Here is an 18,089-nt window from a genome sequence, read left to right on the forward strand (position 1 = left end):
TGTTTTTTAAGGCTAGAATTTAATTACTATTAGATTATTTTAACTCAAGAGAAAATCATTAAGAAAACTGTATCTAAAGTAATAATTATTTTATACTAGTGTTATTTTATATTTAATGTAATAGATAATTCATAAACTGGTTGCAAAGCATTATTTTGCAAATATACTGCATAACTCATAGGAAAACTCATTTTCCCCTGAATTTATAAAAAGCTGAACTTAAATATGAAGTTATATCATTCGCTAAGGCATTCTGATTTATTACAGCAGACCAACAGCTATATGATATTGATGACACTTTTATCCATTAACAACATGTTTAAGGCATGAACATCTGATTTATTGAAGTGTCAACTGTCAGCCTTCTCTTATTAGATGTTAACCCCACTCAAGTGACCTCTCTTAAAAGTTCAGAAATAAAAAACATCAAATCTTATAAACTCCCTCCACTTGAAATAATAAGAGGGTCACAAAACGTAACTTTTGGCACTGGGTACATGAACCAACCAACAGGCTAAAACATTCTTTTTAAAAATAAGACACATTTTAAAACCTTTTTCTGCTCAACATATCTGACCTAGAATAAACAGCCTAACAACTCACTTTATCTTTGAGGCAGCCTCTAACAAAAGTGTTACCAGCACACTTTGTAAACAACTTCCGAATGTGTACGCAACATTTTTTTATTAAAGCAGAAAAGGTCATAACATCACAAGGAAATGAAAACAGAAGCCATCTGGGAAACAAGCTGCTTCTTACAGGGATAATAAAAATGTTTTGAGGAACGCAAAATAGGAAAAATGTAATTGGTGTGCAAATAACGATGAAAAAATAATACTGTATGTGTTTTAACTAAATAACTTTTCAAAACAAACATACTACATTATAATTAGTCATTTACTTCCAAGTGGCTACATGGTAGGCTACATTGTTATTCTTTGGCTCAAAAAAATTTTTGGAATTCTTCCCCTGAAATGTCCATCAAAACTAATTTGAAACACACCAGCTTATAGATATAGCAAAATCACAATAACAGTAACCCACTCTCTCTCTAGCTCAAGTCTAATCCAGCAGAATCAGAAGCCCTCTCAAATCCCCAGGAGTTGTCCCACCATCACCCCCAACGTATCTAACTTGAACTACCTTGAACCTCCTTCTCTCTCACTCTGGTACTAGGCATACCTCCCCTCCCTCATCTCACTCTGCTTTCCTCCTTGCTCACTGCACTCCAGCCACACTGGCCTCTTTTCTATTCCTTGAACACACCACGCTCTTCCCGATCTCATGTCCTTTGCACTTACTGTTCTCTGTGTCTGCAATGCTGTTCTCACTCTTCTTGAGTGATTTCTTAAGTCAATGTTGCCTCCTCAGTCAGAAGGACCTGACTGACCACCCAATCTAAAGTAAAACCTTTAGTCCCATATGCTCATCCTCTTCCCCCAATTATTCCCTAGCACATCACCTTATTAAATTACACTGCTTATTAATTTACGTGTTTGTCAGTTATCAGTCCCTTTTATTGGACTATAAGGTCCACAACCCTAAGGACTTTGTTTTGCTTATCTTTATATTTTCAGTGCCTAGACCAATACTGAACATAGACTAGGTGCTCAATAATGACACTGAATAAGTGGCTCCATGCTCAGCTGTAAGTATAGCAAATTCCATCTGCTGCTGCGACTTGGGTCTCCTCCACGGATTCTCTGGATCCCAGTCTAGAAGATTGCTGCCAACCTGACATAGGCTGTACAGTCAACATACATGTTACTGTGTGGTCTTTACCTAGATCTCACAACATCTATATCCTCTCTCCACAGCTCCTTTGATATACCGTATCATTTTCCATGTGTGCCATATGTCAGAAAACAGAGCCTCTATACCCAAGGCCAAGGACACAGTAAGAGATCAAAAAATATGTGTGGACAAACACATTCTCCTCTCAGGGCTCCGGCATAAGTCCTTCCAAGGGGCAGCACCAGAACACAACACCAAGAGGACATACTCTGCTGTACCAAGAATTCTAAGGATAATAAATAATAATAATAATAAAATCTCCAAGGACTAAGCTTAAATACACCTTAATTATCTGTTTTCTGAATTTCTTCCCATGAGCTACCTTCATCCCTGCCTCTCTTAGGCTCTCTTAACTTCCATATATGTCCACACAAGCCTGAGTTTGCACATATACAAAGCATAGGACAATTCCAGTTTTCTCTTCTGAAACAAAAGATACACATATTGTAAAAATTTCAAATGGTACAAAAGTATACAGAGAACACAGTGCGAGCTCCATGAAGCCTATTGCCTGGAGCTGCTTCTAAACCCTGCACGGCCCAGTGACACACAAATCAGTTTCTTTACTTAGCACCAACTATATTTGTGCATTGGTCTTAATACATCTGAGGTTCAGTTCTGGGAATCATACATAAAGAGACATTTAAAAACTGAACTACTTTTAAAGGCAAATGCTCAGGGTGTGAAGAGAGGCAAACTGTCATGAGAGAAACATGTAACACAATGGCTTCCAATGGAAGATCCATAGCACTCCAATGGAAATATTACTCTGTCATCTATTTGAAAAGCTATCATGAGAGAAACTGGTTCTTTGCTGTGCATGACTAAAGGACAGAAGTAAGACGTTGGGTCAAATGTACAGAAAACAAAATCTGGCTGACATACGAGGTCAAACAATTAAGTTCACGAACTTGTTGCAACAATGTTACTAACCTTTTTGACATCAGAGGGATTACTCATTATGAATTTGTACCAACTGGACAAACAGTTAACCAAGCTTACTATTTGGAAGTGCTAATAAGGCTACGTGGAAAAGTTAGACGACCTGAACTTTTCACCAACAATTCACGGCTCTTGCATCATGACAAAGCACCAGCTCACACGGCACTGTCTGTGAAGGAGTCTTTAGCCGTAAACAAACAACTGTATTGGAACACCCTCCCTACTCACCTAATCTGGTCCCCAATGACTTCTTTCTTTACCCAAAGATAAAGGAAATAGTGAAAGGAAGACATTTTGATGACATTCGGGACATCAAGGGTAATACGACGACAGCTCTGATGGCCATTCCAGAAAATGAGTTGCAAAATTGCTCTGAAGGGTGGACTAGGCGCTGGCGTCAGTGCATAGCTTCCCAAGGGGAGTGCTTCACAGGTGACTGTAGTGATATTCAGCAATGAGGTATGTAGCACTTTTTCTAGAATGAGTTCGCAAACTTAATTGCCTGACCTCGTATAGCATGTGCTCTCTTTGAGAAACACATACAAACTTGGCTGTCAATAGTGAAAACTGACATCTATTCCCAAAAATAGAGCACACTTGTTAAAAGCACTATTTATTACTGCTAAGTTTAACTAGTTTCAAATCCTAAGCCTAACCGATTACTGGTTGTATAACTTCGGGGATGTTATTTAACTTCTCTCCTCAGTGTCCTCAACTGTAAATCAGATTTAAAATCATATTGGGGGACTTCCGGTAAGATGGCGGAATAGACAGATGCTGTGCCGACTGCCTCCCAGGATCACAACAAAATTACAAACAATTTATAAGAATATTCAACCTCAGAAGTTCCCTGGACCCTAGATGAATAGAACCTCTAAACGAAGGACTTAAAGAGGAGGCCATGTCAAATCCGGGAAAATAAAGTCGTGTAAAAACTAAACTGAAAAAGAAAAAAAAAATCATATTGGGTTGTCGGAAAAGTCATGACGTATTTTTTCTCTGTTTTTTCGTTGCAAAAATGCGTCATGACTTTTCCAACAACCCAATACTTCCGCAGAGGGTTGTTATGAGGATTAAACAATCGAACATGTGCAAATCACCTAGAGCAGGGCCCAGACAATAACAAGGGATCAATAAATGTTTGCATATTTTCATTATAATTATTATTTAATTCCGGAAAGAAAGGAGGCCCAAGTGAGCTGGAGCAGTCAAACATTTCAAAGAGCAACTGTTAAATGAATGTGCCTTGAAGGGTGGGTGGGGCTTTAGAGATAAGAGGAAATAAAGATAGTGAACATAAGAATAAAGACACCAAGGACTTCATGGTTTCAAGGGGGCATTCTGGACTATAAACTCAGCTATACTAAGTAGGCCCATTTATATATGCAGCCCAACTGCCAGCAGAGTTTATAATTCAATGGATAACAGGAAGCCCTTACAGTTCTTCAATAGGGCAGTAATGTATTAAATGTAGGATCTTAGAATTCCTGCCTGGGCAAGGTGCCAACCTGAGGATGAGGAACCAGGCTAACGAGGGGATAAGCCATTGATAACATTTGAAAACAGCTTTGTCTGCTAAAATATCAAAGTATCCCTCTGAAAATTGGATACCAACTGACTAGAATCTTCCAGAATAAACAAAGGTACATATAAACAGAAATGCTTGGTATAAAAAAATCAAAAGAACCATCTGTAGACTATTTGGAAGTTAGCAAGGTAGAGATATTGCAAGAGAATGTTCGAAATCATGAAGATGACATGTGTAACAATGTTTGCTTTCACATATAAACTTCTTTCTCTAGAATACTTGTAAGGGTTCCTAGTTTAGGTTTGTATTCTAATGGACATTTTTCCTGCAATACCTTTTCTCAGAAAGAAAAATACTTTCAGAACATATCCACAATCTCCTTTGGTTAGCATTATGCAACCTTACTAAATTTTTTAATTTTACCATCTCTAAAAGTTAATATCTCAAAAATCATTTGAGAAATACTGGGCTAATTATTGGATCCTCAATGGAACCGAATCACAGCACCTAAATCCCTGAAGGAATACTCCTAAATGGTATTCAATTGATCATGTCATTAAAATAACACTTTCCTCTTTTGAAAATTTACCCAAGACAATTATCATAAACAGTGGCCATGGTTAAATCAATTTTTGGACCCTGGGAAAAAACTGTTTAACAAGTCACAGAATTCAAATAACAAATGGTGCAAATTCTTATTTAGTTCCAAACTCCTCTCATCACATTTAAAAATGTACAGCAACACACTAAAGGAAAGTTCCTTCTTCCCCCACCTTTAAGTGCATAAAATACAAGCATCCCTGGCATCCTCACTGTTTTTGTCACCAAAGTTACCAACATATACACTCTGCTGCTTCCACCCAGGTAAATGAACAAATGTATTGTGCCACACCTTAGTATGCTTTCACAATGCTTGACTCACTATGCTATGGAACACCCTATAAAGGCTGATATGAAAACACAATGACGTTCTTAAGGGTGAATTTTACTATGTCCTAGGACCAAGCAGCACACCTCATTATGGGCAGTCTCCTTGTAACACCATTGAAAGGGAGCTAGTGAAGAGTAAGATTCTAAATTACACACTTTATCAAGTGCCTGGAGAAACTCCGAAGGTAACAACCATAAATCTATTAAATGTAATTCGCTAAATTTTTCAGAAAGTCTATGACAGGGCACTGTGCCAAAAACTGTTGCACACACACAAAAAATCTTTCGCCATGTAATTGGAAGTAATATGTTAACAGAGAGGGGATATCAGAGAAAGGATATCCGTTTAGAAATAGGAAACAAATGATAGTGATAACTATTAACCAAAGCTCTGGGGAAAAAACTCAAATAATAGCATCTCTAGAAATTAATAAAACCCATTTAAAGAAGGCCAGCACATTTTTATTTCATATATTCTCATGCAAAATAGAAAACAACGAATCGCTTAAAAACATAGAGCACTTAGTAGAACACCTGTGCTGAGCCCTATAAAAAAAAGAAAGGTAGAATATAGGCCCATCTGATTGGAAAAGGCCAAAGTCTGTTGAAATGTGTGCCAGCATGGGTATTAGGAAACCCGCATTCTCAATCGTGAGTAGGAGTGTATCTATAGAGATATTTGTCAATATCAATCAAAATTACAAATGCATACAACCCTTTGAGCAATTTCATTTCAGGAATTTATCTGACAGAAATGCTCGTATATATGAAAAAAAATGTCTCTGTGTGTGAATGCACGCAAAAATTACACCACAGTGTCACTGAAAGAAAAAGACTAGAAACAATTTAATTATCCATCTATAGGAACTGGTTAAATAAATCATGATTAAATCCAAACACAATGCAGCTGTACAAAAAGAATGAAAATATATTTACTGATTTGGAGTTAAGTGTAAAATGTCAAAAAATAAGGGTTTTTAAAAATATATTATTTGTGTTCAAAAGGGGGATGGTGAGGATACATTCGTATTTATAGATATCTGTATAGATTCTCTCTAGAAGTATGTAAGAAGCCGCTAACACTTGTTGCTTCCTGGAAGAAGAAATGAATGGCAGGACAATGGGATACTCCTTTCTGTGAATCCTACTGTACATGTGAATTTGAAACCAAATGGATGTCATACTGAAGAAAAGCATAAATTAATCAACTTTAAAAGGGGAAAAGGGTGAAGGGTTAAGAAGATTTCTGAAGTACAAAATTTGTCCCAGTAAAGAACTGTTCCCATTTTGGCTTTTTAAAAATTGCCTCTTTCTTTTCTCCTTCCATCTAACTTGCTGTTCCTCATTCCCTCCCGTCAACCTTCTCAGTTAATCTTACTCTCCACCATTCAGGTCTATCAGGACATTTGCTGCAATTGCTTACTTAGCCCTGCTAGGAGTACTAAATGCCAAAAAGGTTGATGAACTTTGTTCCAGTAATTGTCACATAAAATGAGCAACATCACCACATCAGCTGTAAAAGAAACCTGAATATTTACAGAAGGGTAGATAACTCCGCTTATGCAACATAAAGAAAAAAAATAAGGTGAAAGAAGATGGGGAAAGTGATATAAGATTTGAGAGATTCAGTTTTAACATTACAAAAAATTCTTCCAAAACTAACTTTAAACACTCATTCAATATTATCTGTTCTGTCTATTCATATTTTATTACCCCACCCAAAAAAAATGTAATAAAAAGAGTACCTATGCTAGAAAAGTGATTTTTCCACTCTGCAATTAAAAAACCCAAACTTAGATTATACAGTGGCTCTGCACCTAGAAAAACCTAAATTAGGGGTCACCATGGTCACTGTTCATTAGTTGCCTAGTGTTTTCTCTTTTCATTTCCATTATTATGTAATTTATTTGCAAATGCATACATATGTGAATATTTCATAGGCTAGCATATTGTTTGGCCAAGTTTTATATCATATGCTCATTATTTCCACATCTTAAAATTTTAAGTAAAGGCCTAGAGCCTCACCTACTAAAGCTGCAACATAATTATCCCTTACAAGATGCCAAAGAAACAACACTTTCTTATCCAGAGCAATGTTTGCTTCTAGGCAAACTCATCAGATTTCTCCTCCATGCTGTTGTAACTGGGGGAAAGGCCATGACCGGTCCTATAGCCTATGGGAAGCTGAGTAAGAACTACTGAAAACAGGACGTTTCGGACAAAGACACCTGCTTAACTGTATATTCAAACTGCGGCCTGACCAATCACCATCATAAAGAAAAGCCCTCTGCCTTGAAAGTTCTCAAAAATAACTGATAATAAGTCCACAGGCTTCAGCATACTCAGTTTTAGTAAGTAAATACTAGCCTCAACTCATGCGTAGGAGAAGAGGCTTTATGAAAATCTCCTTTATTTAGATCTAAGGTTCTATGCTTACTTTACCCCATCTCTACAACATTGTTTCTTTTATCACATACAAAAGACCTGCAAACCAGTAAAACGCCTCTTATTTTAACAAGTAACTTTCCAAAATGACCAATATTCATTAAAATTTAAAAATGCAAGCCCTTTTTTCTAAAACTATTAATTTACAATAGCATACTGATAAGATTTTCATTTCTTTACAAACAACAGGCCAGAAAAACATCTCCAGCATGATGTGGACATTCTTGACCCTTTTGACCACAATGATAGGAAGCTGTCACATGGGAAAAGGCAGGTAGGTCTCTGAGCCCCCACACAAAAGGTAATTAGTATGTTAAAAGCAGAGAGTGAGCATAGATGTGAAATATACATTCTGTAGTTAAGCAAACTAAATTATTAACGTTCCATCTTGGCATAATGACAGGGTAGCTGGGAGGGAATGTCAAAGAAAATACTCAACAGCTTAAAATTAACAATGGGCCCATTTATTCAAGGTAGGATGGTTCTCCCATTTCCGCTGGAGAAGGCTGAAAGTCTTTCCGTCCTCCTGTAGGAGGGAAACTCTACGGCTGGCCCAGCTGGAGAATCACTCAACTACATTCACAGCTTCACTCAGAGTCAAACAATGGCAAGGAAAGTCTTCATGTTCACTTCGCACCAAAAACCAACAGAGAAATGTTGACTGTGAGGTGTTCAAATTTCATCCTTCAAAGACCTGTTCTATTAAGGTCCCCTATTGGAAGCTGACCCCCAAGAAGATGAAAGATCTATGACCACCGAAACTGAGAAACACTAACTGTATCTTTGCCATTTCATCAAACACTGTCTTGTAACAGAGAGGTCCCATGACATTGTCTAGTACTGTACTTACTGCTTTTCTCCGCAACCTTTGTACTCCCAATACTCTGTAACTTCTTCAATGGCTTCTAGGAAATATTCCTTTAACTGCTGAATAAATGAATTCACAGCAAAGTGCTCCACAGCTCTATCTTTCTCTGTTCTATGTTATACTCCCAAAGAGACTCCATACTCCAGGAAACAGTAAATATCTTCTGCTTTTCAAATCCAACTAAAATCTTGTCTAAGTTGGTAACAACTTATCTACTCCTAACTCTTGAGAATCACAGTTATTATCTGGTTATTACAATGTCTGACCTCCTTATCTGCTAAAGAAACACTATAGATGTGTTTATTGAGAAATGGTGCATCAACTTCAGAAAATCCAATTATTGGCATTTAAGGAAAAAAACTCTAAGATCACACACCTGAAAATAACACAGCAGAATACTTCAACTTTAGAATACTGTATTAAAAAGATGTTATTCACAAATCTATTATTCCTCTTGTAATTCCATCATGAGAAACATCTACTTGCCAAAATGTGGCCCTGAATTGTGAAACTAGTCTCCTGTTTCTTCTTATAAAATATACTGGCAAAGACCAACAAACCCACACAGCTACAATGAAACCCATCTCCACATTCCATGGCTTCAAGGCAATTCCATAAATACAGGGTCATAAAAAGAGCCTCCAAACTCCTGTAGCCAACACACCATTTTAAGGATAGGAAACTGAAGACAATGACACATGATTGTGCAGTTACAACAATCCGAGAAACTCTTCAAGTTTGTAGGAATTACAAAACTTATCTTAGAAATCAACCTACCAAAAAAGAATGCAAAATTCATACAATGTAAGTGATGAACAAATTTCAGCAAAATGTTAAAATTTTATAATTCGTATGCTTTAAGCTACAAGTCATATTCACCATATTCATATGCTGGTAACAATAAAATCTCAAGAAAACAGGATGTTCAAGTCCCAGCCAACGGCTTATTTACCGCAAATGCATTTGATATTACACAGTTCAAATGCTTTAAGGGAACATAAATAGCTCTTTTGAGTTCAACATAATACCTGACCAGGGAAAAAACTGTATACTTTTGAACTGTAAATATAAAGACGCAACTTCCTAGCGAAGCACAAACTTGTGATTTCTTTTCAATTCTGAAAGACTACAAGTAAAAAATATATACATGTAACTGCTATGTCCCCTACAATTAAGGAGGATTTGGTAGTTCAAGTTTCTGAATAATTTTTTAAATTTTATAATAATATTACTGTAAAACAACTGAGAGAATACTATGTGCCAGGCCTTGCTAAGAATTTCACACACACTATTAAAATAAGAGAATCACTAAATTACATGTTGTAAGGCAGGTTTTCAGGTTTTAATTGCTTCTTGATACTATTAATTAATCTGGTGACCACTGAAATATATCCCAATAATTTTACATAATTAAGGCAGAATAAATATAACCAGAGAACTAATTAAGATGAAGTATTACATTAATAGTCTTACCACAATATAAATTAGTTACTAGGCACACATCTTTATTAGGCAATGTTACTAGGCATGTTTGAACCACACAAGGGGTTAAAAATAACTACAATGAAAGGCCAGCAGTCTAGCAGCTCAGTTGAGCCAACATTCCCTTCCCTCCCCCTCCCCCTCCTGTCCTCCGGAGTCCAGAATGAATTGCATGCCCCACTGCACAAGGCCCAAAAAGGTCACAAGAGATGGCAGAGACTTTTGTAAGAGAACAGAAATAACTCAGCAGCTTTGTTACGGGTAGTTTCTTTTAATCAGTACGTTCAAAATCCTTTAATTAGCACTCTGTCTACACAAGGAAAGCATTTCTTCTGTGCCAGGGGAGGGCATGGATGTATGTACACAATGTTCTGTTTTATCAGCATCAGGACATGGAGCTAGGCCTCAAACTGGCTGCCAGGGAACAGAAGCACAGAAAATTTTGTAAATGGCCTGGTACCACATATTTACATACAATTTGCATTTCTATGACCAAACAACAAAATGATGATTAAGTTTGTTTCTTTTAGATGTCAATTTATTTCTGGACTTTTTTCCAGCAAAAATGCAAGTATTTTAAATTGAACAATATCTTTTTTTTTTTTCAAATATCACAAAGTAAGATATTCATGCTTAGTATAAAATAATGTTAACAGAATATAAAAATAGATAATCAAATATTGTTTCTTTCTTGGCCGGCCGAGTGGCATGTTGATTAAGAGCTAGCTTGGGACGCCAGGGGGCCCCGGTTCAGATCCCATATTTAAGGGCCAGTGACACTGCCCTCTACAGCTAAGATGCTGAACAGCTCAACCTGGAGCTGGGCTGCTGTTGAGTTGACAGCGACGGCGACAGCATAGACTGCAGCCCCGGCTGCAGTGGGTTGCCATGGGCTACCGTGTGTAGCCAGCAGCCAGCGTGAGCAGCCAGCAGCTGCCGTGAGCGGCTATCCAGAAGCCGGCGACTGATGTGCCTCGCCTGGGAAGAGCAAAATGATGGAGCCCCAACTTGGGCCAGTGAAGCAACGTCCTCCACAACTAGACAGAAGAACAAAAAGGACAGCAACTTATCTGTTCCCCATCCCCCAATTCCCCAATTAAGAAAAAAAATATTTAAAAAAAAATATTGTTTCTTCAGAATAAATCTTCAGTAGGAGAAAACAAATAAAACACTGTCTCACTCAAATAGGAATAAATCACAAGACACGTTTTCATATGGATGCTTTACATTTAAAATTTCATCCAACCATGAAGTCTTTAAACTTGCAGGCTGGATCACATGTATGTAGTTCCTTGTAAAATCTGAAAAACTGAAATCAAGGCAGATATTTGTGATTAATTACAACTATTTAAAAATCCAAAGCTAAGAAACAGGAAATGGTAACTATTTTAAAATCCACAGCCAAGAAAACATCATTAGTAAGCTGGGATTTGCAGTATGTTGACAGAGATATTTAAGTGTTACAAACTTATTTTTAATCTTTCAAAGTCAAGTTGGATATACACCGTAAGAATTACTGTGTGTGTGTGTGTGTGTGTGTGTTTGTGTATGTATATATACATAATTAAACAACAGCCTTCTAAATATCTGATTATAGAAACAAACTACTTAAACGTTAGATGAAGTTTATTAGGGCGTCAGCATAACACAACTGCGCAAAAGCCAGCTCTTCCACGCCAGCCATGAGCTCATAGCACAGTTCTGTACAATGGGAATAATACCATTATTTCGCAGATTGGCAAGAGAATTAAATGAGATGATGCATGTAAAGCACTTCGCAAAAATCCCAAAGTTTCCTGGTAAGGTTGTGGGAGGTGAGGGGGAATAGGTATTTGAATACATGGCACAAAAGTGTGAACTGGCACAACCTATCAAAATTACACACACACATACGCGTGCGCACGCGCATGGTCTGACAATTAAGTTCATGAACTTGATTCAACAATGTTGCTAACCTTTTTTGACATCAGAGGGATTATTCATTATGAATCTGTATCAACTGGACAAACTGTTAACCAAGTTTACCATTTGGAAGTGCTGAAAAGGCTGCATGAAAAAGTTAGACAAATTGAACTTTTCTCCAACAATTCATGGCTCTTGCATCATGACAATGCACCAGCTCACACAACACTATCTGTGAGGGAGTTTCTAGCCAGTAAACAAATAACTATATTGGAACAATCTCCCTACTCACCTGATCTGGCCCCCAATGACTTTTTTCTTTACTCGAAGATAAAGGAAATATTCAAAGGGAGACATTTTGATGACATTCAGACATCAAGGGTAATACAACAGCTGTGATGGTCATTCCAGAAAAAGAGCTCCAAAATTGCTTTGAAGGGTGGAGTAGATGCTGGCATCAGTGCATAGCTTCCCAAGGGGAGTACTTCAAAGGTGACCATAGTGATATTCAGCAACGAGGTATGTGCACTTTTTCTAGGATGATTTCACGAACTTAATTGTCATACCTCGTGTGTGTGTGTGTGTGTGTGTGTGTGTGTGTGTGTGTGTGTGTGTAAAATGTATATATGGTATCCACTGCAGCACGGTTTGTAATAGCCATATTGGAAACAATATAAATGCTCTTCAGTAGAGGACTGGTTAAATGTTACTTCGCTACAAGAGAATTCTACGCAGTTGTTTTTTAACAAAACGAAAAACTCTTTATATATTAATAGGGAAAGTTCTCCATGGCAAATTGTTGAGAAAAGAGAGAGCCAGGTATGGAACAGCGTGTATAATATGCTACCATACAAGTAAAAGGGGAGTAGATGCTCATGTTTATTTGAACAGACCAATAAATAAAAAATTTTTTAAAAAGCCTTTTGGAAAGTTATACAAGTAATTAAAAGCAATAGTTACCTACTGGTGATGAAAGCAAAACAGTGCCTGACAAGCCCTAATAAGTGAAAGCTATAATTACTGCCCTCATCATCACCATGAAAACATATCCTTAAAATATATACACAAAATCCATTCAAACTAAATCCATAATGAGGTAAACAGCCAAATCTCAATTATTCATAGACTATCTAGTTGGAGATCCAAGCCCTTCACTTCCTCTTCAAAGGTAAGTGGCTTTTGGCCAATGTACTGTTGGCTACCACCTTCAACAGAAAGTGAGCTGAGGAAATAACACCAAAAACAATCATTTTATTAATACTAATCAACACTTTTTCATAAACAGGTTTGGAGCTGCAAGGGACCATGAAAATCCCATAGTGCAACTTTCTAATATTACATATGAAGAAACAAAGTCCCAGAGAATTCCCCAAATTAGTGATGGTTCAAAGATCTGGAATCTGGCCCCTGGTTAAATGCTTTGTTTTATTGTTAATGAGATGAAGGAAAACTGAAAACAAAGGTAACTGAAATTAATTATCCTTGCTAATTCCCTCCCTCCACATCCTTTATTACAGGTAACTAAATTTGCTGAGATCAAATCCCATAAGAAATTGTAATAAGTAGAACAGGTGATCCAGAGAATCAGTCCTGAAGTTCCCAGGACTGAGCACTGAATGAACATCTGTGATAAAATTTGTAAAGTTTGCTTACACTAGAGATTGTCAGAGGCATGTTGAAATCCTTGCCACCTTGCAGCCGGAAACCCCAAGGAGCTGGGCCAACCAAAGACACAGTGTAGTTGCTCATGGTTCTAAAGGTTCAAAGTCCAATCCCAGAAGTGAAAGAAACTGTGAAAGAAAATCAGATGGTTAAAAAATATATTTATTTGAAGCCCTATTACATATTTAAATGTATTTAAATTAAACCCAACTAAATTATCTTCAGTATTTTCTTCTGAGGGGGGTGAGAGGAAAGTTAAGACTACATTAAGTTCTCATTTCAGTCTAAGAAAAAGTATCTATGAGCTAATACACAATTTCTAAACTCACGCCAATTTCCATAGCCTAAAAATTCCACGTCAGAATATATTCCCAGACACTTGATCAATTTTACTGCTTGCTACAATTTGCAGCTTCTTGCATACAAACTTGAACTCAAAGTACTTTGCAACACTTTGTTATACACAGAAGAAAGAACAAGGTTTTATTTCAGGTTTAATTCGAAATATTTTTCTCCTTTCTTCTACCTCATGCATTCTTTTGCCTACAGATAACAAGATCCTTCAATTTTACTTCCTTAAATTCTAAATTACTCTAACATATGAAAAGGGCTGCGAATTCATACATCCTCATTGATGCTTTCCAAATACCAGATTCTTTAAAACGAGAAGCTGTTTTTAATGCACAAAATTATTCTCTCCAATCATAAACTACAACTTGTACATCCTCTTATAGGGAGGTGATATTTTCCAAACTTAAAGTAATATTTACTTTTTCTTCAGACAGGCAATGATAGGTAATACTTCAGCACAGTGATACTTTAGTCAGAACCTTCTTTCTGTTTATACACACACTTCATCAGGCAAAGCAGAGAATTGAACACTGACCACACGTTGAAACTGACTGTGATAGTAGTGCATAGTTAATCTTAAATGCATGAAAGGGAATTGGAGCTTTAGAAAAGAACCAGCACTTCAGTGCTTGCTTTCTTGTGTGTTTTGCTGTAAATGAACTCATGACTCTCATGGTAGTACTTTTAATAAATAATAAATAATAAAAAATAATAAAAAACTAAAGAAAAAAAGTATTGCTTGGAGTTTGGTACTGGTTGTTATGGTGTTTACACGCAGGTGGGAGAATGAGAAGAATGGAGATTTTCTAAAATGTAATACTAAGAAACAGATTTCCCTCTTTAAAAATATTTAAAATATAATAGACGGATAATTTAATAATTTTAAAACCACTTTTTTTTTAAAAGCTGCTTAAAACATACACTTCCTTGGAAAATCTGTGCTGTTCAACCAAGTTATCACCATATATCACCTGTCAATTATAACGTTTTTCCATTTTGTTAACCCGTTCAAAACTTCTATCCCATCACATCAAAATTGATAGTGGCACAACAGCTATTCGAACCACGGGGTATATTAAAAGCAAACAGATTCCATCTTTTCATAAGGGGAAAATGAGGCAAAACTTTCAACTAAGTCTGGTTCTTAAATAAAAATTAAATCAGTGAATATCTGCATGGCATCTACCTAGAAACTAAATGAGCTTTCCCTCTGGCCTGATAGCATACTGAGCTACTAAACAATCCATTACTTCAGTACTGATGTAATGGGCGCAGGGCACTAGGAAAGACCCAAGGCCAAGGCAGAAATCAAACTGTTAGATATACGTGAAAAAACGAATAGGCAGGAGGGAATATGGGGCTACACACAATTTGTTTTCCTGCCATAATGAAAGAAGAGATTTTCATAGAGCTAGTAGAGAAAGACTGTTTTCATATTGGCACACCATACAAATCAGAAGTGTATAAAGCCAACAGATGTATCACACGTAGCCTGCCCCCTCTTTTTAATCTTTAACTTTTGTCAAGAGAAGTATGTGAAAGTTAGGTTCAAATTCTGGTCCCACTCTTCCGTAGAAGAAAATATATTTATGTATCAACGCATGTACTTGCAACTTTCCCTTTGCTTGGGAGTTCCCTTCCTGACTTCCCCCCCATTTGTTATTAAACTTTCTAGCACTAGCAAGGTCATTGCCACACTGCAGAACCACTGTGCCATTTCATTTCTAGTCAGGGTTGTTTCATTTCTAGTGTTCCCCCTCTGCTAACTTCACTTGCCTTAAAATATTCTGATCCCTAAGCAACGGTCATATTATTGGCCTTTTCCTGGTCTCCTCCGTTTGGTTATTAGGGACCAAACTCTTCCTAAAATAACAAGCAGGCAGGAAACAGTGAAGCCTACTCTGCTTTCAAACACGCAGAAAATGTTGGAACTTCTGTACAGTTCTGGATTTTCTCGTCAAGATAGTCCAAACAATGTCTTCGCCTTAGTGCTTGGGTAGGAAGCTTGGTTATTTCCCACACTTCTATCCCAGCTTCTTTGGTGGGTGAGAAGGGGGCAAGGAGAACTCGTGATGAACTAACTGCTCAGGGTAACAGAAACGGTCTGAAATTCAAAAGCATCATCTTGAGATGCTCTTTTTCCCCAGAATGAGAGGCCGTGGAGGCAGAGCTGAAGCGCTAAGGCCACAGGCACAGGATGATAGCAGCCGAGGAGACAGTGTTCCAGCAGATGTTCACGCCTAGCCCTGTTTGCCAAATAAGGCTCCCGAGCCGGCTGTTTCCGTGGCAGGCCGTCCTCACGGTCAGGAAGGCGGACTTGGGATAGGATCTGGCGATCACACCCTAGACCTGCCCTGCTCGCCGCAGCCACGGATTTTCTTTCCAAGTTCTGCCCTTGTCCACACGCCCTTCCTTTTTCCACTTATTGTCAAACGCACGGAGGGCACAGTCGTATAAAAGCCCCAAGAAGCACCCAAGTCTGAATAAATCTGGCGTGCGCTCCAGATTTAAACAAGCTTTATTTCCGGACGCACGGGAAGTTTTCCCCAAACAGGTTACACAATCCTAAATATTTGGGTGGAAATAAATGCTTCCCAGTTGCGTGAAAGCAAAACAAACAAACAAACAAATACCTGAACACGCCATTCCTGTTTCGTCCCGCTTCCTCCCCACACCTCCTAGAGATTCACGCCCAGACCTGGATGGCCCCGGACACCAAGGCGGGAGCCCGGAGCCGGCCGGCGGGTCGGTGCGTGGCGCCCGGGGGCCCTTCCGCGCCCGCCCTCACCACCCCGGGCGCCCCGCTCCCACGTCCCTGCCTCCGCCTCGCTCGTCCCGGCCGCCCGGGCTCCGGGGACTCCCGGTGCCCCCGGTCCACTCCCGCTCCGCCCTTTCCCGGGCGCTCCTCTTCCCACGCCGCTCTCCCACCTCCGCCGCTCCGCGTCCAGAGAGCACCTGAGCGGCCGCTCCCGTCCAGGGCGCGCCCCCTCCGCCTCCCCAGCTGGGCTTTCCTCGTGCTGCACGTACGGCAAACGCTCCCTTCCCTCCTCCCCACTGGGGATCAGAGACGCGCATCCCCAGCTGAGGGCCACTCACCTCGGGTCGGGCACCGCGCTGCCTCCGCTTCAGACGAGCGCTGACAAGTGATTTGCGGTGCGTACGCCGACCTCCCAGCCCGCGGGAACTTCCGCCTCTGAGCTCTCCCGGCCCCGCCCCCGAGCCGGGGCACGCCCTCTCCGCCCCGGCCACACCCCTGGGCGGGGCCAGGCGGCGCGGCGCCGGCGGAGAAGGCTTTGCCGGAGCCCAGCGCTCGGGCATGCAGGGACGGGCGAAACACGCCACGGAGAAACAATTGCGCTACCGAGTTTCGGTGGGAGTAGTCTTAGGGGTTTTCAAGCAGCACCTGGCAAAGGTCTGTTCAGCGTGTCTGTTTTGCGGTGGATGCATTTCTCTCTCCAGAAACTTTTGAATTCGAGAGCAGTTGCTCTGGCTAAAAATAGAAGGAGGCTTTGGATAAATCCCTATCTATGCAAGTTCAGTGGCTATTGCTTGTTTTCTTCAGAGAGCTTTATAGGTCCCGAGAAGTGCAAACCCTGGAGTTTGCTTGTCAGGAAGGTGAAAATTAGTAACTTTAATATCGAGAAGTTAAATCCTGTGATCACATCAGTAAACAGTGATAAAGAGCAGCAGCCAAAAGTGGTTCAGCCACTATAACCTCAGCTTATTTTTCTAAGTCCAAATCAATAATAGTCCACTTTCAATAAAGTTTCAATAGTCCAGTTTCTATAAAGTTGCTTGGAATACTCCAAGAAATTTATTCATAAATAAATTTGACTAATGTTTAGTGAACATACGGAAAGTGACTCGAGTTCTTTAAACTCCGTTGGCTTATTAAAATGTGAAAAGATCAATTTTTAACGGAGGGACATGTAAAGCAAGAATCAACTTCTTGGGGTCCATGAATCCCTTAGAAGTACAAACAAAATTCTAGAGAAGTTCCAAACTGCTCTGTCGAAAAGCGTAGCCACTAGCCACGTGTGGGTATTGAACTTTTGAAATTTGGCTACAGAGCCACTGCTTTTTTTGTTTTATGTAAGTTTAATTAATTTAAATTTAAGAACTGAAGCAGGGTAACCTATTTCCACTAAACACAACTTTATTGTTTGGGTAGGAATAGATTTCACT

At 39.0% G+C, this 18,089-nt stretch overlaps 1 protein-coding gene across 10 annotated transcripts in view; it reads right to left on the reverse strand.

The window, feature by feature from the left end:
* PDLIM5 (PDZ and LIM domain 5) overlaps positions 1-17,103 on the reverse strand; it is a 190,685-nt gene extending 173,582 nt beyond the window's left edge. For 9 of the 10 annotated variants that reach the window (XM_019647530.1, XM_019647529.1, XM_019647528.1 and 6 more), the window contains exons 1-2: positions 17,001-17,103; positions 13,545-13,681 (exon numbers count right to left, since the gene is read on the reverse strand). In XM_019647530.1, the coding sequence (XP_019503075.1) occupies positions 13,545-13,640 (96 nt within the window). In that variant the 5' untranslated portion in view covers positions 13,641-13,681; positions 17,001-17,103. The other variant, XM_019647525.1, reaches the window with a different exon arrangement.
* Between the last annotated feature and the right edge of the window lie 986 nt (positions 17,104-18,089).

Source organism: Hipposideros armiger, unplaced genomic scaffold, assembly GCF_001890085.2.
Source record: "Hipposideros armiger isolate ML-2016 unplaced genomic scaffold, ASM189008v1 scaffold_112, whole genome shotgun sequence".
Taxonomy (NCBI): Eukaryota; Metazoa; Chordata; class Mammalia; order Chiroptera; family Hipposideridae; genus Hipposideros; species Hipposideros armiger.